General features: G+C 40.5%; 2 protein-coding genes across 5 annotated transcripts; one reads left to right on the top strand and one right to left on the bottom strand.

The window, feature by feature from the left end:
• Positions 1 to 646: 646 nt before the first annotated feature.
• On the top strand, positions 647 to 9491 carry LOC136422265 (uncharacterized). 2 transcript variants are annotated; one of them, XM_066409917.1, is made up of 8 exons: positions 647 to 777; positions 1384 to 1510; positions 4690 to 4842; positions 5505 to 5573; positions 6236 to 6265; positions 6806 to 6911; positions 7143 to 8038; positions 8459 to 9491. In XM_066409917.1, exons 1-8 carry the CDS (start codon positions 744 to 746, stop codon positions 8568 to 8570), a joined length of 1527 nt encoding a protein of 508 aa, XP_066266014.1. In that variant the 5' UTR covers positions 647 to 743; the 3' UTR covers positions 8571 to 9491. The 2 variants fall into 2 exon arrangements, with proteins under 2 accessions (XP_066266014.1, XP_066266015.1); XM_066409918.1 differs by lacking the exons at positions 647 to 777; positions 1384 to 1510 and adding an exon at positions 3663 to 4040.
• A 3051-nt stretch (positions 9492 to 12542) lies between these two features.
• On the bottom strand, positions 12543 to 22687 carry LOC136422266 (guanine nucleotide exchange factor for Rab-3A-like). 3 transcript variants are annotated; one of them, XM_066409919.1, is made up of 10 exons: positions 22628 to 22687; positions 18477 to 19252; positions 17948 to 18043; positions 17628 to 17705; positions 16854 to 17096; positions 15909 to 16037; positions 15259 to 15338; positions 14200 to 14299; positions 13895 to 13961; positions 12543 to 13461 (listed from the first exon to the last, which is right to left on the bottom strand). In XM_066409919.1, the coding sequence occupies exons 2-10, from the start codon at positions 18813 to 18815 to the stop codon at positions 13379 to 13381; spliced, it is 1215 nt and encodes a 404-aa protein (XP_066266016.1). In that variant the 5' UTR covers positions 18816 to 19252; positions 22628 to 22687; the 3' UTR covers positions 12543 to 13378. The 3 variants fall into 3 exon arrangements, with proteins under 3 accessions (XP_066266016.1, XP_066266018.1, XP_066266017.1); XM_066409921.1 differs by lacking the exon at positions 22628 to 22687 and adding an exon at positions 22466 to 22570; XM_066409920.1 differs by lacking the exon at positions 22628 to 22687 and adding an exon at positions 22339 to 22421.
• Between the last annotated feature and the right edge of the window lie 1533 nt (positions 22688 to 24220).

The following is a 24220-nucleotide window of genomic DNA, read 5'->3' as shown; positions in this document are numbered from 1 at the left end:
TACAGATCTCTTAAACAGTACAATACTTAAGAAATGTGTTGACTTAGATAGTTAGGATAGCCCCTTTCATACCTACAGAAACGTAATCCTCAAAACCTAAACAGTTAACAAACTCTTACAAACAACGCTTCTCTTAAAAAAAGCAGTAAGTCTCGCAAAGTATCAACGAAGAGTAAACAGTGTGTATAACCTTACAGAATATAACCCCGTTCCAAAGTTAAAATACGTAACGTTTGTAAATGGGGCATGTAACTAAATACTGTGCACTGCACAGCAGATATTCTATTCACATTCAGTAGCAGATAGAAGGTCATTTGAACGGAGACATTGAAATGTGTCTCAGAAGAAACTTTGTTACTTTTTCACGGAGTTTTATATTAAGCTACACCTTGGGGGTAGCGATCTACAAATTGTTTACACCGTTGCATCATGCAAATAAAAATACATGTTTACGTTTCAAGGTATGATTTGTCCTTCGGTAAGAAAACACTGGATTAGGTTCTTTCAACAGAGGCTCCTCGGTATTTAGGGCGGTAATCTGAGCGTTGGATGAGAAAAGATTGCTGTCGTAATCTAATCTTGTGGGGTCATGGCTGGGTGGCGCTGAATCCAAGAGTTGGGGTCGTGCACACTGCCCCCTACCAAGCCCCTACTACCTGTATCACACTAGTGCTGTACAACCTTTTAGCAAGCTGTTCAGAATAAATGGTCACTACAACAGTAAGCTATAACGTTATATCAAGATGAGGACTTTAACTCTACCTTCCATCTCAAAAGGTAATGTACGGTTTATTTGTTTTATGAAAAATGCTGAGTATGCATAATTTTCTTACCGTTTATTGAGTTAAAATTGAACGAAGCACTACCCTATAGCCATGTGCAATGAGGATGTATTTTTGCTGGAGGTCTGGTGGGGTAACATTGATAAACCACATTTTTATGACGTAGAAATTACAGAATATCATTGTTGTCTACACTGTTCATGCTATGTTGTTCATAAGAAATGAAATAAACTGTAACAATATCACAATTTAAGCAAGCATATCGTACTAGTCCAAAATAATGATACGGGAATTGCAATTAAAATGTATTCCATTTTTGTTCTATGGGTAGACTTACAAAACTAAGGAACAGTTGAGTTCAGTTAAGGACAACCTTGCCATTATAACGTAATAAAGGAACGTTAGCCTCCTTGCAATTTGTTATGTTATATATAGAGAAAAAATGGCTATTGTTTATTACGTATGGGTGACTCACAATTCTTGAAGAGTAACATAATGTCCTGGGTGGGCATATTTTGATACCTCAATGAGGTGCAATTTGAACTACTAAGTTATAATTGATAGTGATGTACCGGGATCTAACGTTGTGCCATGCCGACAGCAACGGTTCCAAGACTCATCGTACCGCCGAGTTCTGCGGATGTTGTGGTGACGAAAATCTCTCCCACCGTGCTGTCCACTGACTTACTGAGCCCGCAACAATTCCGAGTCACTCTCCCAACTATCGGGTAGGTACTGATACTGTCGTGATGTTGTTGTAATACTGTCGCAATACTGTAGTACGGCGCGGTCACAATCGTTGTAGGCCGCCCTACGATCGATTCTGTTGTAAAACTTTTAAACAGGTTGCGACAGTCGACAATGATCTAGCTTAAAGGTAGCCTTTTACGTAACAAGACGGCTAATTTCGGTACGAATATACCAAGAATACCCTCAGTATGTGATCGTACGACAACCATACGACAATCGTACGACGAACGTGACCAGACCCGTAGTTTGTATTGTTTTTGAGACGCTTATGACAGCCTACGAATATTGCTTGACAGATACAACACTATAGTTAAACGTTCTAGAACAATGAAACTTGTTACAACGTCAACTAAATGTCATGTTCTAGAACCTAGTTTTCTCGCGTAAAAACTGTTAAATTTTGGAATGGAACTGTTTGGCAATTTCAATACATTAATCAAGACATTAATTCCTTTTAAATCATCATCAAGTGGTTTTTCAAGGGGGGGGTAAAAATATAGATTTTTTTGTCAGAGGCATAGCATTGAAATAATAGTTGTTCTGAATGATTAAATCGCAAAAATTATCAAGAGCATAGGAACTACTTTATGTCTGGAAGCCCCCATATGTTCTTACTAAGGTTACTCTATGTAACCTTAGTAAGAAGCATGATAGAGTATTGTTCACCTATTTGGAGCCCGGGTTAACCGTTCGAAGAAGCTGACTGGTCTTGTTGAGGGTGTTCATTGTCGGGCAACTAGGTACATACTCGGTGCAGATCCTGAATATCCTGACTATAAGACCAGATTAGCTTCCGTTGGTTTGTTACCACTGTCATATAGGAGAGAAGCTGCAGATGTTGTACTTTTTGTGAAGTCTTTTAGGGCTAATCTGTGCGACGTACACATTGTTAAACATGTCTCGTACTCATCAAGAAGTACAAGAAGCTCTAGGTCCAACTTTTTTTTTTCTTTTTTCGAACCAGTCTAGCTCAAATGAACTCAATGAACAGATGAGCTAATCTTCTACTGGTCGTGACAGAGAAGACAGACACTATGTACAGTATTTACAGGTTCATTGTACCAGGGAAATTCCCCTAGCTCTTTTCGACAAGCGCAATGAACAATGGACCATGGCTTAACGTCCCGTCCTAAGGACTGCGACCCTGTCCGGTAGCGTGCATGTTGGGTGAGCGACACAGCCGGGATCGAACCCCGGGGCTTCTAGTTCCAGAGGCAAGATCGCTAACCACTGGACTACGCACGCTTCCACCCAACATGATGACACCCATCAGAGCAAAAACGCAACAGTTTGCTTCCTCGTATATCCCCAGACTCATATGTATTTGGAACAGTCTGGGTGTTAACCTGAGAGCCTGGGGCCAAAGTGTCTCTCAGCCACAACACATGCTCGCCTTCAAACGGCAGCTGTTGAATCACTTGCATAACAGGCTTAGAGAGGTCTATGCTACTGACGCTCCGTGTACCTGGACATCCTTTTGTAATTGTTCTGCTTGCATAGCCACAAGGCCTCGATAGATAATGCCCTGATTTTCTGTCATTATATTCTTTTGTTATCCTTTGCATATGCTATGATTTACACGCTTATATTTTCACTGTAAATAGTACTGTTAAAAGTAGTAATTTGTATAGTTTTCTTACCTCTTATATGTTGCTTTTTGTTTGTTAAGGGGGAGACAACTTGTAGAGGTGAGTAATCACCTGTTTTGTCTCCCCCTCCATTTTCTGTTATGGATGAGTCTTATAAATAAATAAATAACGTGTGGCAACTGAAAACCAGAAGAAGCATTCAGTGCGAGAAAGCCTGTCAGAAAAGCGTGAAAAACTGTTCTGATAATCTGGTCACGTCCATTACCTACCAAACCAATTACCCCACCCATTCCTACCTCGACACGTATATGTATTTTTCCACCCGAATAAATAACTTTCGGAACAACTTTTTCGTACCTTTTGAGCATAACGTGTGGCAACTGAAAACCAGAAGAAGCATTTAGTGCGAGAAAGCCTGTCAGAAAAGCGTGAAAACTGTTCTGGTCTTTTCAAACAGAGTGCGCAGCCAGCAATGGCAGCACATGCCTTCTAATACGAAAAAAGTGTAACAGTTACTATAAGATGTATATATATATACATTGTACTAGTATATAAATTTCTATGCCGCAATGCAAACATTCCTCAGAGATCTAGAATTTGTGCAAAATGTATTCCCACCTGTGAGGCACAAATCGGGCGACGATGTTAGAGATATCTTAGTGATGATCCGCCACGGTATTACTCCCGCGTGGAATGAAGTAGAACCTGTCTGGTCGCTCTGGAGCTTACTGTGAGTCACCTCTGACGTTGGAGTGGCAATGAATATTCAAGACAGCTTTGCCTTGACTGAAATAGACAATGTTATGTGAGTTTCGGCGGTGCAACTGATTGTTATTTTTGTGCATTGGGTATACAAGTACTAGAAGTACATGCATTATAGAGGGACCATCGTAACACCTCGGGGTTATACCAAGTATACGTAAGTTGTAGTCACACGTCATCGATCGAGAGTGAGGTTATCGCACCTTGGGTACTCTGGTGTTCTTTGCTGAGCTCACGCTTTGCTTGAGTTGCCTTTCAGCACGATGCTCTGCGTATATCCTTAGGGGGATTTGAATTAGATTTAAATAGGAAAATTCATCGCAGACATGGTAACGGGGGGCGCTCGCTTGTGGATCGGACCATTTTGAAATCAGCCTACGCTTTACTAGCAATTTATGGATTACGTTTTACGTTGCATTAAGGTAACTGTTACGGTTTTTACGTAGAAAGAAAGCGACCAATTACGCCTTACGGCTTATGTACTGATTACGAATTACGTTGATTTGGGGTAGTCTCTACCAGACTAACCGCGTCGGATATAGAGAGAACATTTACCGGGGGACTTTGGCCATGGAGGATAACATTCCCATCCGCAGTTTGGACCCTCTCTCCGTAGCCGACTCCCTTCATACAATTGACTTTATTTGACCAATTTCTACTATTTTCCCAGCGACCCGCGGAGACTGGTAGAGGCTAGATTTTGGGCCGCTGCCTACGGATTACGAAGACGAAAAGGCTGAATTACGCCTTACGACAAAGGGCATGCAGGCTCTCTTATAATTGTGTTACATTACCGATGTTTGCAGACAATGCGAGCGGGAGCGTGTAGCTCAGTCCTGGGGGACGCACGCCGTGAGGTACGGGGGAGTCGGCGGGCTGCCCTTCCTCGGAGAGAGTCGGCTGAAAGACTTCCCGGTGGGACGATCTCACAGGCACTTCAGGAGCGGCTTTTCTGAGTAGTGAGTCTCAAAACTTTCTCTTCTTCGTATACGAGGTATAATAGACCGATTCTATAGCCCTGCCCATATCCGCCAAAACGTAGAAATGCAAAATAAAAACATAGAAAGGCTGATATTTGAAGGACATGCAGCCGCCCTCTCATATTGGTCGAACCGCTAATTGACACGCTGTACATTGGTTGAGCTGTTAATTGTGATTGGCAGTCAGTATCAGTCTATTGAAAATACATATGTATGACTGGGTCCCTAGCTAGGACCACGTGACTTATGTCAAAACATAAACAATGCATTAGCTAGATTTCGTGTACTTTGGTCGTCACAGAAAATGATTATAATTTCATGTATAGACGGTGGTCAGTGCTATCAGCCATTTCTAGTATCATCTAAAACGATCGATTTGATTGTTTTTGCTCGTGTAAATTGTCGTATGCAATGCTCAGGCAGTTAGAAAACTACCGACTGCGTTACCTGAAATTTTAAAGTAATAACGTTGAATGTATTCTGCTATCTCTAAATTAAAGGTTTGTAAAGGCTTCTTCATATTACTTGGGTATTTTTTTCATTTAAAACTGATCATGGAAAAAGAGGTAAAAAAACAAACTACTATTATGTGTCGATCATTGGTGGTCTATATAATCCTTGATTCTTCCTTCGTTCAACAGCAAGACCACCGTTCAACCGCACAGGCGCACCGAACTCACTCTGAGCGAGAGTCGTATTAACGACCAACTGTGAGTATATAAAAATGTTTAACAACTCCTTTTTACAATGGATTTTTTCCCAGGGTTTGTGGTGACTTCTTATTCTTCTTAGGGGGGGGGGGGCGCATTGTTGGAAAAAGCAGCCTCACTGCCTGTCAAAGTCATATACTGTAAATGCAGAAATGTTCGCGGTGGTTTTATGTTCGGGTTTTTCACCGCGAAAAGCGTGACTGGCGCTACTATTGTTTCAAACCCGAACTCGAAACCACTGCAAACACTCCATTTTCTCTCAACGGCGAATTTAAATCCCCGGGAACATTTCTGCATTTACAGTATTTCTTATGAGTTTGACGCCATTTCCGATTTCACTAGCGTATTCTGTGTCGGTAATTAAATGCAAACTGATAACAGTCATATCAATGTCGATAATGCACCAATGCCTTTCTTTTAACTATGGTAAGAGAGAAGCTATGTCTAGTATTCAGTAACTTTATTACAATGTAAAATACTCCGTATAGCCTTACAAGGTAATGTTACACTACTACATATGTCCGTACCATGACCGTATTGGTTGCATCCCTCAAAAGTTTGAAGTTTCATGTGACCCTATTTATAACATTTAAAACCAGGCTCTAGCTAGATTAAACAAAAGAAGGACCGCATTCTAAAAATACCGGTCTTCTACATTGCAGCCTACCGCCACCACCACACAAACTGATATGGTAAGTTGTATTTTACGTATTGTCGCCGATTCTAGTTGTAAAAGAAAACTTATGTTCGTTGTGAACGTATACTACATGTAGATATGATGCGGGATGAAACAGTTCTAAAGGTGGATTTTGTCCCTTTTAGAATGTATGTTGACTGTATGACATTCTTGTATGGGGGAACGGACACTTTTGCATTGGGGTACGGACACTTGATGGGGGGCACGGACAATTTTACATATTAAAAGGGGTACGGACACGCTTGCATGTAGGTACGGAATACTAAATATCATATCGCAATCCATCAATAGGTTTTTAAGTTATGCCGACCACAAATATCCGGAAATACAAATTCTCATATACTGACACACACACAGACACACAGACACACACACAGACACACACACACACACAGACAGACACACACACATACACACACATGCACACACACACACGCGCGCGCACACACACACACACACACACACACACACACACGCACACAAAACAATACCTCCATTTTTCACGGGGGTAATGATCTATATTATCTGTTGTCAGGGATAAGAGGGCCGAGGCGCCGTGGCCGCAGAACGACGCCTACTGGTCCCATTCACCCGTGTTTGAGGTATTTCCTGACGGACCCAAAAGGTCTACTGCCGCAAAGGTAATGGCCCCCTTCACACTTGTGCGCATATTCATGTGCGCATGAGTTGCGTATTAATATTCTTGAATGTCGATGAGTTCATGGTTGGCCCAGTTAGGGACAAATTGATGGATTCTTTATCAGTTTGAAATGCTGCACTTTAAAAGTCTTCTTTATACCGGTCTTGCGATACAGTCAAGTTTAGACATTCTGTTATATGATGAAAAATTGGTTGCTACTTGTTTTGGTTAGGATCTTGGACCGGTGACCAGAAAGGCGCTCCAAGATCTTCGAAAGAAAGATGGCATGTCCACGTACCAAGAAGCTCACTGCGACAACATCAAAGACAGAACGCCGCCGTCTAAGACACAACAAAGGAACCAGGGTCCGCTACAAAAGCTGGCGAGCAAGCGGCTCAAGTCCATTAAGAGCGCGAGGCGTCGTAGGCAGAAGTCTGCCAAAACCAAGGGCGTGACGTTCAAAGATGGTGGGGCGATCAAGACTGAAGCTACACTTGGAGGAATCGGTCCTTCCTGGCCGCCTAGCACGGACCAAGTCATCGATAAGTTCTTACTAAAAGAGCGGTCGGCGCTCGACGTCCCTCCCGAAGCCTTCAACAAGCGAAACCTGCAACCGATCGATCTAAAACCGATCAAACCGAACGCCAAGAGCGGTCGTACAGGGAAGCTACCGAGGGTTCCAGATAAATCGGAGGGAGTGAAAACGGCTATTCCAATGCCCGCGACTGCCCACACCCTCCCCCTGCTGGCCTTGGTGGTGAAGAACCTTCCAGATGCGATTAAAGCGGGAGGGCAGCCGCTTGGTGCAACAGCCGTCCCAGCTCCTCCCGACGTCGCAAGCTCTTCTAAGGATGCTCCAAGTGAAGACAAGAAAACCGTGCGTTTTGAAAATACCAGCAACGGCAAAACTACCAAGAAAGAAGATGACGTCACTGAGAACGCTGAAGAAGAAGAAGACCAATCTGACGAAACGGGAGACAAAGACGAGACCGAAGAAGACCCGGATGAGATGAAGAAGAAGGAGGAGAAGAAGACGCAGCTACGAGCACGCTCTCTACCTGAGGGGTTCTTTGGCAAGAGGCGGCTCCTCAAACTCGGAAACTGGAATAAGTCTGACATGCATCAAAGGTAAGGCAATTGTAACGAGGCTAACGTTGTGTTCAAACGCAAAATGCTGATTTTTCGACTTCAGGTCGTTCGTCAAGGTGGTGGCCCCACAAGTGCTTTGGTCATGTGATCTCAAGGACAAGTGACTCTAGTTGAAGCGCCTGGAAGTGTCATACTACTGGAGCTCAGTATGCCTCAACTTGGCGCTTCCATATCATACTATACTACACGTGCACACACTTATAACATAATTCCACCAGGGTACATAATTCCGCCACCCTGAATAGATACGTCCAGACAGATCTGCAACCGAACGTCTGATAGTATAATGCACTCCTGTATATCTAAACTGCATACCCGGGGGTGCTGCACTACTAATAAATATCAATTCAGGCCAAGTTGTTTTCTCTACCGTGAATGTATATTCTTTGTTTTTTACAGGTTCATCGCGTCATGTCCTGAGACCATCCCAGACCTACGCGATGGCCTGACGTACCCGGCCCGTAAGCGCCATTTCTTCTACGGCAGCCATTCCCGTGTCTTCAGGGGCTAAACCATCTGTACTTCCTTATAGGCAAGGAAGTCGTGGAAAACGGTGTTTAACTACTGAATATGCAAATATTACCTTATAAGGCAAGCTCATTCGTGAAAACGTTTTGTTGTCATACGACTGAGTATGCAAATATCACCTTATAAGGCAAGCTCATTCGTGAAAACGTTTTGTTGTCATACGACTGAGTATGCAAATGACCTTTCAAGGCAAGCTCATTGGTGTGAAGTTTTGTTGTCTTACTACTGATTATGCAGATGATATCTTATAAGGCGAGCTCAATGGGGAGAAGTATCTACTGAACATGCAAATTATATATATATTTTAAGCAAGCTCATTGGCGTAAAGTTTCGTTATCTTACTACTGAATATGCAGATGATATCTTATAAGGCGAGCTCAATGGGGAAACGTTTCTACTGAATATGCAAATGATATATTTTAAGTCAAGCTCATTTGCGTAAAGTTTTCTTGTCATACTTCTGAATATGCAAATAAATTTGGAAATTCAATGAATGACAAAATGTACATGGACATATGTGTCTGGATTCCAAACCAAAGGTTTATAATGACTATATTCAGGAAATATGAAAGTTCATACTTTGTTATTAAAGATATGGCACAGGACAGTATTCATATCTACACAGATTTTATTGGCACATGGTCTGAATATAAATTGGTTGTATTGTTTGATTAACCAATATTCACAGGTAGATGTATTAGCATATATGTACAATGAATACCAATATCACAGTTGTATATTCTAAACATATTGTATGGATTTTCAAAAAAATTACCACCTTTTTACATGACTTGTATGATGCATATATGATAAGCCTTTTGGAACGTAAAAATCTTGCTCAACATTATAGAATGTTGTACAGCTTTTAAAGTTGTCCCACAAATAAAAGTCAGTTTTAACATTACATGATTTTGTATTTATGCCATTGTGTCTTTTTGAATTGCATTGACTTGCATACATAGTATACCCAAGAAAATGTTGCATATAATATTTTGTATGCTTTTACTTGACAACAGATTTATAGACAAAACCAACAGAGCAATGCAGAAACTAGTGCTTATTATAATCATAGATGGTGAAATTATGGCGAAAAAATAAACAGTACTTAGAACACATTTTCATGATGTTTTGCAACTATGCATGCTACCTTTTAACTTCAATCTTTTTTTCATGTTCTTGTATGCATAAAGTATACATGTATGCAACCTATGGGAACTAGCACAGGCGATATTCATGTACACATATACTGCTGTATTGCATTTACCTCATTCCATGATGACCATGAAACATAATTGAAGCAACCTGGCAATGAGGTAGCACCGTCTTTTACGGTCGGATAGTAGACTGCTAACCTAAGCAAATTACTAACAGTTGGACAAAATACTGACTCAGAGTTTCAATTAAAATACATTCTTCATAATTACAAATTCATAATTTTTCAAATAAATATTACAATGAGCAGAGAGCAGGGCTTTATAATAAAGAAGGTACATACTGCTGTATCTCAATTTACATTATACACAGATGAGCTGATACGTTACATAGGTCCATGCAGTACCTACACAAATCAATAGGTGGCGTTCTTCTACAGTCAATCATTACAACCACTCTTGCCACATGATTACAAGTAGGCAACATTTTCTTTCTTCCATGCAAACCTATGACTCAAATCAATGGAATTGTTTTTGTAATCTTTAAGCCAATCAGACGAGTCAAATTACAAATGCAGAGGAGCAACTGGCCAATGAAACACAATGTGCATTAATTACATCACTTTAACCCTGTTACATCATTGACCACAGCAAATTCAGTCTTTCATGTACATTTGAATCATTACTAGTCTTAATATGATTCATAATTGATATGCTGTACACATACACAATTCATTATGTCCTGAAATCTTGGTTTATGAAATACATAATAAATATGGTACAGTATACAGAAATATGACAAAATTACTGTTGAAAGTAAAACATGCTACAATATTGAAGATGTAATTCTTACATTTTTGTTTCCTTACAAAATAGTCACCATACTACATGTATAAGTGTATAATGGATATGGATATGAGTCACTCTTTTATTACATACAGGTGGTCTATTTCACATGACGTTACCATATCGCATACACACGTTCAAACCATATCATTTGCTGATTATATATATAAGGTCACAATGTTATTTACACTGCAAGGCATATCATTAAATGCTATACATAAAAGGGTTTGTGTTTACAATTTGTAATATTGATACACATATATAATTACAAATGGAATAAAAGTACTCACAGCAAATTGCAGTTACTGTATTAGTGTACACAAATTACTTACTACAAAAAATTGGGAAAAAATAGAAAAGAAACAAGCACAGGTTGAGGAATGTTGTATTCCCGGCCACCATTGGCACAAAAATACAATGTCCACCTTTCAAACAGTTAACATTAATGGTTAAACCAATCACAGGTAGCCTTACAGATGACTGGGGGGAGTGACATCATGGTTTTCAAAATGGCTGCTGTTAATTCAAGAATTTCCAATGCACCATTTTTCTACATTTTTTGCCATATCTTTTTTAGTTTTGGTTGAATCCATGAGAAAAGGAAATGGGCAACGAATACATCCTCAAAATAATTGGTGTTACTTTTTTCATTTTTTTACTTGGAAGCTTAAATTGGGTGGTTTTCTTTTTCAGTCACATGTACATGTGTCACATTAATGTTTTTTTCTTTGTTTCATACATTTGGATAGAAATACTAAGAAAATAGACAAAAAGTACTATTATATTTGTATCACTACCTTCACAATCTGGCCTACAAATTATATGTCTGTACCAAATGTCTTTTCTCCTATTTACAATAAAGGTATTTACATTAAAGAAATAAGGAGGTTTCTTGGTGGTTTGGAATGCAACTTACAGTTGCCAGTTTTTTTGCAATGAAAAATTAGAAAGTTGCCCAAAGTAAAATTTGGACAGTCATCAAGAATATACATCCCAATCATGATTCAGTGCAGAGCATATTTTGAAGAACATTTATGCTGTTCATGTTCATGCAAATCAAACATTCTATACATGTAAAATCAACAAAGGTATACAAATATGACAGTTCAGGCTGTCCAACTTTATCATATAGAAACATAATTTTTTCATCTACAAAATTAGACAGTCAAGCAATCAAACATACAAGGCCAATATCAAGCAGATACTAGTATGTATGATTTTTCGTAACAATATGTTAAACACTGGTCAGTTCAAATTGGGAAATCCAGAAGCAATTTGGAATCTTCAGCAATATCAGATTTGTGCCTATAAGTGTGGTATAAGCTGAAAGCTCTCTTCATCATGAATGTAGTCATGTAAAAATTATTAGTCAGCGATGTTCACAACTTTAGATATGATTGATTGAAAATGCATGTGAACGATGTACTCCTAGGTCAGTACATATCCAGCAGTGTTGAGTTCACCTGGGTTTTTACAAACAATTGTGGGCTAATCGTTCCTGTCACAGTGGGCAATGACACCTCTAATCACCAAGCCCATTGAACTCAAGCCCGCCCATTTTACTGGAAATCTGGTGATTATGCAAGTGTATTCAACTGAATGGAAGGACTAATTTTCTACTCATTTGCATGGCATTCATTAGGGTGGATCATTGTCTGTCCACTATCAGGCCAGTATGGGCCAAGTCTAACCAGGTCTGGGGTGGTATTGTGTCGCCAGGTCCAACTAATGATAGTATGGGTTGGGCAACTTTCTAAAAGAAATATCTTCATAGCTTTCCATGTTAGGACCAAATTAAAGGCACCATAATGTGTGGGACATCATGCTCTTTCAAATGATATATGAAACTTAACTGTAAACTCAGTAGAAAAAAAGTTGGAAAATTCGAATTCCAAGATGGCCGCCTTGATATCTGGAAACTGAACCACCGGATTTGAACTGACTAGTGTTCAGTTATAGCAATTAAAATCATGGTTTCTTGGTTACAAGTACAACTTACAAGATTTACGATAGGTATTTTGCATACTTTGGACTTTGGTTGCTACACTGCCATTTTAAATGTATTCTGAAACCTTCCCAACATGAAACAAATTGTCTCTAGAAAGACTGTTTCTTTACCAATAATTGAGAAGTATCAGTGTCCTTCCTGATGAAAATGTCCTGATTTAGTCATACCGTTTCACAACACGACTGCTACACAGGGTCTCACAAGTTATTTTTGGGAATAGGTGCACTGGTGCACCTAACCTAAAAATTTAGTGGCACAGAAAAAATTTTTAGGTGCACAACTGAAAACAAGTAGAATGTCAGCAAAATGAGAAAATAAAAGAGAGAGCGCTTCCTTGTCCAGAGTTGCAGGCGGAATCTGCAAGTTGGTGTGCGGCACTCGGGGTTGGCATACACAGCGCCAACCCAGCTTTGAGCCTTGGAAAATTGCGAAGAATCCAAAGTCTATAGCTAACTTCAGAATCTTGAACGAGTATTATAATAAAGGATTTTTTCTGACAGTTACAATGTCAACAATAGTCTGTATCTGTAACACAATAGAACCTTTACGTTTTACACAATTCTACACAAATATCTACGTACACCCAAAGACAAGAATTAGGTGCACAGGTCCAATTTTCAATGCACAAAAGTGCATATTATGCAGTATTCAAGCACTGCTTCACCAAGGATTTCACTCACAAACCACGGGAATGCTGTCAGTATTTCCAAACGGCACACTACCTGACCTCCGACACGTTTTCTTGTTACATATTCCACGTTGAAACAAGGAACACAGTGAACCACATCAGCCCACAGTCTGTAGACAACCCAGCTTGGCCAGAGCCATCTTCTTGCGCAACCGAACAATCTCTAAATACATTGGCAACTCTGTGGAAAGAATAGAAATATACGTAAGACAAAAAATTCAAATGATTCAACTTCCCCTCGAAAAGCATTCACAATACAAATATTATCAGTGGTACAATCTAGCTGTCTTTTTTTGTGTATCACATATCTTGTAAACAAGCCTTTTGACACCTGACTTTTGTACAGTAAGTACAAGTTGAAGAAGACCGAACTGTAAGGTTTGATACAATAACACCGGACACGAGACTTCCCTAACCAAAGCTAGGTACTCATTTTCACCTAAGTGTACCAAGGAATTCCGTGTTAAGTGCCTTTTCCAACGGCACGGCATTGGGACCAGCTACAGATTTGAACCCAGGACCTTCAGAAACTAAGTTTACAAGGCCACACAACGCCACAACTGATGGTCTATTTTAGCGTCAGGATAAAAGTCTAAATGTTAGACTGTACATACCTACAGACTTGACCAATCCAAGCTGGATGTATCTGATATACGTCATGAAGTCACAAACGGCAGCTATCTGTTAGAAACAAGGCAAAATTATCAAACAAGTAATACAACAAACTTAAGGCTTTATCATTTTTTCTGACACTTAAAATCAAATGTTAGGCTGCATACTAAGGATAGATATTTTAGAGAATGGGGGTCTGGCATCCAGGCTACTAGTGAACAATAAGTGCACAGCTCCAATTTGGGATGCGCAAAAGTGCACATGCACCCAGAATTTCCATCCAAAGGTGTGGAGAAACAGATCTTACCCTATTCCTGGTGGCTTGTGAGATGTTGTATGCCTTGTCGTCATTCTCCAGTTTGAGTCTGTACTTACACACTTTGGTCACTTGACTTAGAGCACATAACCTGTGGGACAACAAAAGGTTCTGTCACAACTCTTCCAACAGTACAGCTTGTTTGTTTATTTTGCATAAGGCTACACCAAGTAATTTTTATGGATGACGTCCGCGCGCGCATTGATTTTGGTCTGTTCCCAGAAAAACAAACAAGAAATTCCGCTTCCTTACACTATGACCAAATAGTTCCTTTTTGATATAATATGTTTCTGCAGGCCTGCAAAATCAATGCGATATGGAAAGGACAACAACTGCTGTTCAACTTCAACTGATTTATTCAAATTATTGCTGTTTTCATGACGAATGAAAGAATTCTTAGTTGTTACACCGTGTTCTCTCATTTGATTTGTGTCCTAACATGTGTCGTCGACTATTATATTTCAAATCCAGACATCTTGTTTTCTTCGGCCCTTCTTTTTTCGCGCTCTCGCATTAGATTTAGGGTCTCCAAAGGACGTCATCCATAAAAATTACTTGGTTCAGCCTAACCGCTAAACTGCCTTTAGGCATAACACATCAGTTTTGTACAGTAGATATAAGCGACAGAAGATCAGACTGTAAGGTTTGATCCACTCACACCAGGAAGGACCCCTATTCTTTTGGATAAACGTGGTGGGATATTTAACATGCTCGAGGTGTGGCTCTCCTCAAACAAGGGGCCTCCAGCTTTACCCCCTGTCCAAGAGGACATCTTCTGATTACTGTAAGTTCACTTAAGTTTACAGCACATAAATTTCATAGCAAGGTGAAAATCAAGCCTTTTTCTTTTCTTTTTAGTTCGCAGTTGAAACAAGTACAATACGTTTATGGCAAGAGGTCACTGCACAAACTGTGAACTTAAAACGTTGTTAATATTTCAAGACTTACGGTACCATTTTCAGCTGTAATCACAATCTTTTTGACAGAATTTTGTTGTAGTTTCTTGTAGACACTTAATAAGTCATTTATATGTATTCACATTGGACTGACCTTGGAAATGATGACACCCCGTTTATCGGCTCTATACACAATGTGTTATTCTCTACTGCTTCTCGGACAGCGGTAGCCAACTGGAATAGATAAACAACAATAACAACACATAAAAAGCCAATACAGTGAATGTTTACAAGCTTTGGAACACAATTGTCCAGCTATGTGGTTTATGAAAAGGCCTTACCACAATATATTGAACGAATAGTGCAGATTCCATACTTATAGTCATGGTTTGAAGTGACCATTCAGTGTGATGCATTGGCAGGCCCCTGAGACGTAAACAAAAAATGTCTGGACATGTATCAAGCATGAACTGAAAAGTTGAGGGCCTTCACCTTTGACCTATTACCCACAATGCATCTTACCGTGCATGGGCAGTTGGAACCGTGGACCTCCCAAAGGCCTTCAAACATTAACCAATGCACGTGGCACAAGCGGTAACGCAACGTCACTGCTTCGCCATCTGGATCAAATTCTGTGGATCCTGGGGCCCGAGTTCGATCCTAGGGTCGACTCCAGCTCAGACATGTTGTAAGGGATTTACCATTACTAACCAATGTACAGGTGCACTTCAAACCATGAACTACCTTATTCTACTGCTCTGTTATTGTCAATTATGACTTGAAGATGGTTGCTGGTATTCTCACCTCTGCATTCTTAAACTCCAGACAAGGTAGGATGTCTTCACTGTATATCCTGGCGAGAAATGGCACATCCCTGGTCAGACTTGGACTCTTCCGCCATGTCACAAACTCCTGGTGTAAGGTTGGGTCAAGCTGGACAATAACAACAAAAACATCAACATACATGTAGATGCAAAACTTTTATATCTACAGTTACTATTTGAACATGGTACTGTCAATCATTTACTTTCGTGGTGGTCTTCTTTTGCGGTAGGAGGAGAAAGGATTTTTGCAGCATTTCAAGTTCACAATTCTGTAGTACAATATTATTACATTAGAAACACATATTTGCGGTGTCATGAATTCAGAGTGGAGAGGTTACATATAATGTTACAGCGGAAAGCATCATGAAAGTTTCAAGTATTTCAAAAGAAAAAACAAAAGAAAGAATGGAAAAAGACTGAGGTTGGGGTCGTGTGGCGTAGGCAGGGTTTTCGGCCCAGAACCCAAGGGTCCCAGGTTCGAATCCCCTGACGCTACCGATCTTGTGCTCTTGGGAAAAAGGCACTTAACATGACTTTCCCCACTCCAGCCAAGTGTAAAAAACGGCTTTATTATGTGTGTGGGTCACGACATCAGCAATAGCTGCCTGTGTCCACGTGTATTGCACTGTTTCAATTCCAAAAAAAAAAGAATGGAAAAAAGACAAAACTGAGAGATAAAAGACAGACATGTAAGCAGAAAACAGAAAGACAAAGGAAGAAAATAAAATATTTTATTGTCTTAAAAAAAAAAAAAGTTGGAAAGAACCATTGGCCGAACTGCTAATTGCTATGCCCTCATTGGTTGAACTGCTAATTGTGATGGACAGTCAGGCCTAGGATTGGTCTATCCTGCCACATTGCAATCTCTACCCTAACACATACATGTACTTGATATTTTCATATCTGAGAAACAGGTATACTGTACCTCCACCTCCTCTTGGTCTTTGCTCTCCTGTGGTGCGGCTGCCGTCGCCGCCGCCGCTTGTTTCTGTTTCGCCGTCTGCGGTTCGAAGCTGGTGGAGCGTTTGTGGGTCTGGAAGTGCGCGGCCGTGATGCCGGACTTTGCGGGGGCCTGGAGCTGAGGGTGGTGCTGGTGGTTAGGCATGCTGGGAGTCGACGTGATGACGAGCGTCTTCAGGGCCTCAACCTCCGCCTGGAGCATGTCAATCTGAGAAGGCATAACATAACGGTAAAAATCTTTAGTGTTTGAACTCATTTTGAAGCATAGTACTGTAAATTGATTTATTTTTGCAGGGACCTGATTTTGCAGTAGGAAAGGAGGTTTTCGCCATTGAAACAATTCTGTAGCACAGTACTAGTAGGAATACAAGGGAGAAACAGATTCACAGAATATGACTTCACAGAGAAGTGGACACTGCAAAATTAAAACCAGTGTATATTACAAAATTTACAGTCATAAATAATAGATATCTAAAAGCCACCCATGAAAAGTCACACTTTCCAAAAACTATACATTTTTGATAAGGACAACAAATGCACTTTTTGCATGGGCTCTAGCCAGCTTGAATTTTTTTACATCATCCCAATTCCAGTTGATGGTAAGATTCTGCAAATAATAATTTTTTCCCGTCATTGTGTACAAATTTCCGTCATTTTATTCAAAATTGACGTTTTTCCTATTTCTACTCACCAATTAAGAAAAGGATTGCCAGTAATACGTGTATCAAATTTCTCTTACCTTACTGTTGGCTTCCTTTAGCCTTTTCTCAGCAGATGCTCGAGCGACATTGGCTTCCCTGACCATGTTATGGGCCTCCTGTTTGACAAAGTAAAGTACAAACAGTAGTTCATGTATTATATAGTTTTAGACCTTACAAAAGTCGCTGTACTTTTGTCGTGTCAATAAAGATTTCTATTATTGTATTATATTTGCCATGATACATTTCACCTACGATTCTAATTCAACAATGTGTATATGTCAAAACAACATAGCTGTGATATCCATTAGCTACATATGGTTGAAAATTTTGTCGCAAGGCAGGATAAAATGTTACCTACCTCAAACAGGCTGGCTGTCAACTCTTCCAACTCATTCCCAATTTGGTCCCGGACACGAGATAACTTTTCACACTCTTCATCTTTTAACAACAGTTCCTATTAAGAGAGACATTGATAGGTTATCAGACAGTCTAAACAAGATGCAGTCAAAAGCAAACTTCATTCAAGTTCCAAATGTTGGTTCATTATTTCTCTAGAGCTGGAATTGGCAATGTACAATTCTTTCTTCTGCAAAGGTACTTACTGACATACTGATAGTCTTGTTAACTAAATACATGAATATGAGTAAAAAATCAACAGTACATTTTAGCAAATTCAGGTCAAACATATGTGTTAAGAGCATCCACAAAATTTTACAATCTCAATTCTCTAAATATGTATTTGCTCTAACTTGGTCAGATATTCTGTGTTTTACAGCCAACCCTTTCATAATTGATTACACCTGTATGATAATGAATGCATTGTTAAAAACAATAGAATCATAGCCCTGGCCTTCTACAACAATAGAAATATTGACAATAGGATGTACCTGTTGGGCACGACTTAGTTCCTCCTGTAATCTCTCGTACGCCTTTCCTTTCACCTCCGCTACGGATGGACTGCGTATCCGTGGAGGTTCCGGTGCTAGCTCCTGTCCTTCCGGTCTTACAGGTGAACCTTCATCAGAAAATGCGTGATCTCCGTTCTCTACAGATTTTTGCTCTTCATTCTCTGGGCTTTCCGCCGCGCCGTTTTCGGACTGGTTTTCCGTTTCCTCGCAGTTTTCAACGTGAAAGCGTACTGTGGGCTTCACGAGCACGTTGTCGCTACCGCTTCTATGCATCCCCGATGCCGCTTCACCATTTTTGGCACTATCATCGGTACTCATGGCTTTGACCTCTGTTTGACCTCTAACTCTACTTCAGAGTCTCAGTTGTTCGTTTTCCGTAATCTCAACTTGTTTATCACTTAAAATCTTATGTAAAAGTCACGTTAACTCCGCTACAAACTAGACATGGATTGACATGTCCATAGAACACGATAATCATGACTTTATGGCGTGAATCCACCTCCAAAAATTTTCCATAGTCTCACACCAATGTTTGTATTACTGTGAATGAATAACCTCCTTTCCATCCTGTCAGCAATATCGAAAAAACATAAGGTCTTGACGGAGAACACTGGACGAACTCCCAGGCCCGTGTTGTCTTCCTTGATCCCAAACGGCTTTCAGGAGCTGCTGTACATGTGTCAAGGTCAAAACTGCATGGACTTCTAGGGAGACCCACGTCTCTACGATGGCTCTTCAGTCAATTATTTCTGTACCTGTTAACACACAAAATAATGTTTGTAAAATGAAAATGACACGCCAAACAGATTCTATATTATCACATTTACATTGTAATCAGAATTAGAAATCCCCTTGTTAAATGTTAGGACACTTTTTGATTAGTGCTTCTAAATGAAGGTCCTAATGCATGCATCAGCTCCAGTGAGACTAGACATGTGCATGCATATGCATGAGGTAGGTTTCCAAAGTATTGGATTGTGCCAAAGGTGTCCTCAACCATAATATATGCAAATATATGCAGAAACACACACCTGGGATCTTCAATTGGAATAGCTCATAGTATGAGTTATACCCTGTGCATGTTCGTGCAAATATTTCAATATACAGAGAGAGTGTTCCAGTCATACATAGCCAACCATAGCCTTGCAACCTTCTCCAGACGGTGGTTGGGAGTTAGTCCTGAGCAAGGTCATCTGTGATTGGGAGTTTGTTGGCAAGGTTGTCTACTAGTCTTTAAAAGTCGTCTGTGACAGCGGATTATAAATTTGAGACAAATCAAAGTCGGGAAAGCCAATCAGGCTTAGGTGCAATCAGACTCAGAGGATCGAACTGGAGCTAAGATAGAATGGATTCTAGGCTACTCCCAAGCCAGTGCTAACCTTGCTATTGGTTAGGGACTGGTCGGGAGCAAAGCCGTGGGAAAGTCCTGAATGTGTGACAGGGATAACTTATATGTACATGTATATGGATATGCTCCCCTACATTTTGTATACCTTGCATACAGATATACATCTATACATACTGGGTATTGCAGTACCATCGATGGACATTTTAGCAAAGGCTTTCGCTGCAAAAAGACATGTACAAACATTTCAAACAAACATTTTGAAATTCAACGCAAAATTTTCGCAATGTCAAAAATTTGTGTCACAAGAGAAGAGTGGCTCTATGTTGTGACATAAAATGCCTTTTCCTCCAGAGATGTGTACACCCCAAACTGTCATAACACAATCTGGATTTGATAAATTGCCAGCATCAATTGAGGAATGTGACACTATGACCTTAAGTACATAGATGTGGACCAAACCATGCTGGGGCAGTTATTTAGTAATCTATATGTGTAGCATTGGCATGTGGAAATGGGTTGTTAGATCCTAATAAGCTAGGTCATGGTTCAAACTGCACATGTGCAGAAAGATGCATTGTGGGTAAGATGTCAAAGTTGAAGGCCCCTGAGACATGATTTCACATAAAACACATGTGGACATGTATTATGCATGGGTCTTGTAACAAGAACTGTTAGCAAATAAGAGGCCTTCACCTTTGACATCGCACAAGCACAGGTTAAGGTAGCATAAACAGTATTTCTCTGCGATCCCTATGGTCAATAGTTAAGTAAGTACTTGTAGTTTGGGTATAAGGTAGTGCATCACATTGCTTGACAAAGCATAAATTTGTGCCTGGATATGGTACCGCCAACTGCTGTGTGTCAGCTGCAGTATGATGACCTCCATCGGGGGTCAAATCAGAGTGGCTTTTAAAAGAGAACCAGCACAGACGAACCGCAGGTCACCGTAGAACGCTTTATTTTCTTTTTTACGGCGTTTGCCGCGGCACGATTTGACCCCGTTGCATGGGTGTAAACAACCGCCCGCCGTGCAGCAAAAAGACCTCGGACCTACATAATGTTTATATTTTTTCACATCTACAAGATCTGCCCAACATAACCATGTAGTTATTTCGTGCACAGCAAATTGTCAGCGAGCGCTGTGGCTTTCGAAACATTGACCATTTTTTGGTCAGTATATTTGTGCGTGTATCATTGACGGTTCATCTGGAACCAACTAGATATTTACATCACCTGATAGCCCATTTCCTCACCTTTAAATTGATACCAAAGTCCATTGGATAATTTTATGGGAACCGGTTTTGCCCCCCAAAAAACTAACAAGAGGTCAATTTGCAGGGCGTCTTATTCTGAAGAAGAAGACAAACACAATGTCCTTTGACAAAAAAAATTACAGCCGGAAACAAGGCCAAGCCTCCTCCTACCATCTGCTTGGAGTTAAAGGAGTCCTAAAGTCCAGAGGGGGAAGTTATTTTCCAAAAGATGGTAATTTTAGGAAGTAGAAATGAATATTTTTACCAGTATACGATAAAGTACCCACTAGTCCCGTGTGCATCCAAAACGTTCAGTATTCTACCAAATTCCCCAGGTGACCCTCAGCCTATGTGTTTTTTACAATGTGCCTGACAATGCCTGACAAAAATTAGATTACAAAAAGAATGTCAGGGTGGTTAAGAAAAACCTTCTGGCTATGTGTTCTTTTATATCTTATTAACAATTGGCCTTCATATCGTGCTTAACCACCCTCATTTACACCGAAAATATCCACGTTTAAAAATGTATGTTTACGCATAGGGAATACACTGGTAGGGTCTGCAGGGGTTTAGTGAGTATCATCTTGTTTTAAAAAACACACCTTGTAAAATTTACCACAAGCAGAATTTTGTAAAAAGTCGGTTGATTATGTATTGATTGATACATAATCTAGTGGAAAATAACTCCGCCTTCTGGAGTTTAGGACTCCTTTAATGACATCAGTAGATATGGCATTGACACACCACAAAGACACATTTAAGACAGCTAACCCTAAACTTAAAAGTGTGTCTCAATTATAATAAAAAAATAAACAACCCACAATAAAACAATTCTGTGTTGTTTATACTATAATTTCGTCTGGTCACAAACATGATCAAAGTGCAACTGGCCTTTTTATAAGACCAAAATTGTCACCCCTTTTTTGAGAAAATTTCCACCTTGTTAAGAGTAAGAAGGTAGCGGCACAACGTCACCGGTACATCTGAACCTCCTTGCTGTCTCTAAGTCTTTAACACCAATGCAGGGATGTCTAGAACAATTCTAAGTTCTTAAATAGCTTACTGAGGAATACTACATACGTCTGCAACTGTTTGGCCAATCTTACAAGCGTCCTTGAACTACAATTTGTGCAAAGAGTTGAATAAACCGACTTCCGCCCCGCCCACCGACTACATAACTGCGTATAACCCTTCGGGTTTGACACCTCAAAATACACGCATAAAATCACTTTAACGTTACCTGAATTGTCAGAAACATCGTAGATTTATGCCTCAGAATGATCTGCAAGCATGTGAAAATGGTAAAGCAAAAGAAATTTACACAAAGATGTTAGTTGAAGAGAAAAAGAAGAAGAACTCCAAAATACCGGAAATAACCTCCTCCTCCTTTTGCAAGTTCAAAGGTCACAGCCACAAAACGGAAAATCGGCGGCGTTTTTAGAAAAGCCGTTAGGATAAACGGATTAGGGTTAGGATAACGAGGTTAAGGTAGGGTTGTGGGGAGGTAGATTTAAGGATCGGAACCTTACGGAAAGTTTGTCGGCTTGCATCATCAAACAGGCAGCTTCAAGTTGATCAAAGGTCCTTTTGGGCTGACACCTAAGTTGAGTTGCGCAATATTTGAACTCGTTTGTAGTCCCTACTTAAAATCTTTGAAACCTTTCTTTTCCTTGAAATTTTTTGCCCAATCTAGAGACTTTTTTGGTTAAAAGGAACAGGTAGGGTCTCAGCTTTCCCATTTTAGTTGAAAATTGTTCATTTTAGCAGTTTGGGTGGCGTAAGAACACATGTGAGTTGTTGGGTCATGCGGATGGGTATGGCTGGGAACTAGGTCAGAGATCGCGATTAACATATGGAAGTTCAAGATGGCGGACGAGTGCAGTCACGTCACGCGTGCGCTCCGTTTCTGATGTTATATTGAAGGTTAAAAAGCTACATGAAGTGAATTATCGGTCGATTGTTGATAACCCTATATACGTGTATCAAATTCTATATATATTTGGGAGATTCTGGAGATTCGTTGGAGCCATTTATCGGAAAATTCGTGGTGACGCCAAGATGACACCTAAGAAGACGCCGAAACGCAAGACCCCAAACACCAAGCGTTGGAACGTCAACCTGAACGAGGTTCCCGTGGATGAATCTTTGTGCTTCGATTACGAAGACCAAGGAAAGTCTCAGCTATGCGGGGTGAAACTGAGGTCGAATCAGCTGGATAAGTGGTTTGCAGCGCACAAAGATGCTTTCGACAACACCTTTGAAAGTTCCAAGGAAACATCCGTCACTTGGAAAAGTTCGACAGGCATCACAAGTATGTCAATCCAGACTACCTCTGCTACAGGGAAGACAGGTAAACGTCTGTTATTCATTCATTTCTACCACAAAAAGCAAGGTCTGATGGTCCAGGGTCACGGTACAACGTGGTGGATAGACAACTTGTATCCCGAACTTGTAAACTACATAAACTCACAGCAGACAAGATCATCGATCAAACATGGCGCTCAGCGCGTCACAGACGCCATTGACAGATTCCCAACAATACCCGCAGAACAGACAACTCCCATGCAAGTTTCGACAAACGATGTTCTGAAAACACCAACTTTGCCAAAGTGCGTCCATCCCCGACAGCTGCATGTTACGGACACACCCGAACATAGTAATATCGAAGGGCAGGTGCAGAGTGCGTTGGAAAATGGCGCCATATCTGACGGGGACGCGGCAATTAAAAATGGCGGTCAAGGTGAGGGGACAAAGGAAGTCACAGATAAGCAAAGGTCAGAGCGTTTGACTTCTATGGAAAAATGTCAGAGAATCAGTGATGCGGCCTTCGATGACCTACAAAAACAGTTTGTGGACATTACTGATAGCTATAACAAGCTACGAGATGAATTGGTCATGAAGGAGCGAGAGAGAGAAAAGTCTCACACTGCCATGTTGAAAGATCTGTCCACCAAAGCCGAAGCGGCTCAGAGGTCTCTAGAAGGCCACATCAAAAAAGTCGTCACAAAGCTACAGAACGACTTACGTCATGCCCAAAAAGATCTGGTCTTACAGAGAGAAGAGTTGGCGAAGGAGAGAGGCGCTACCGTTCAGGAAATGATGATAGAGAGAAACCTCTGGAA

The sequence above is a fragment of the Branchiostoma lanceolatum genome, chromosome 16 (assembly GCF_035083965.1).
Source record: "Branchiostoma lanceolatum isolate klBraLanc5 chromosome 16, klBraLanc5.hap2, whole genome shotgun sequence".
NCBI lineage: Eukaryota > Metazoa > Chordata > Leptocardii > Amphioxiformes > Branchiostomatidae > Branchiostoma > Branchiostoma lanceolatum.
The sequence above is the reverse complement of the archived record's forward strand: the minus strand, read 5'-3'. Positions and strand labels throughout refer to the sequence as shown.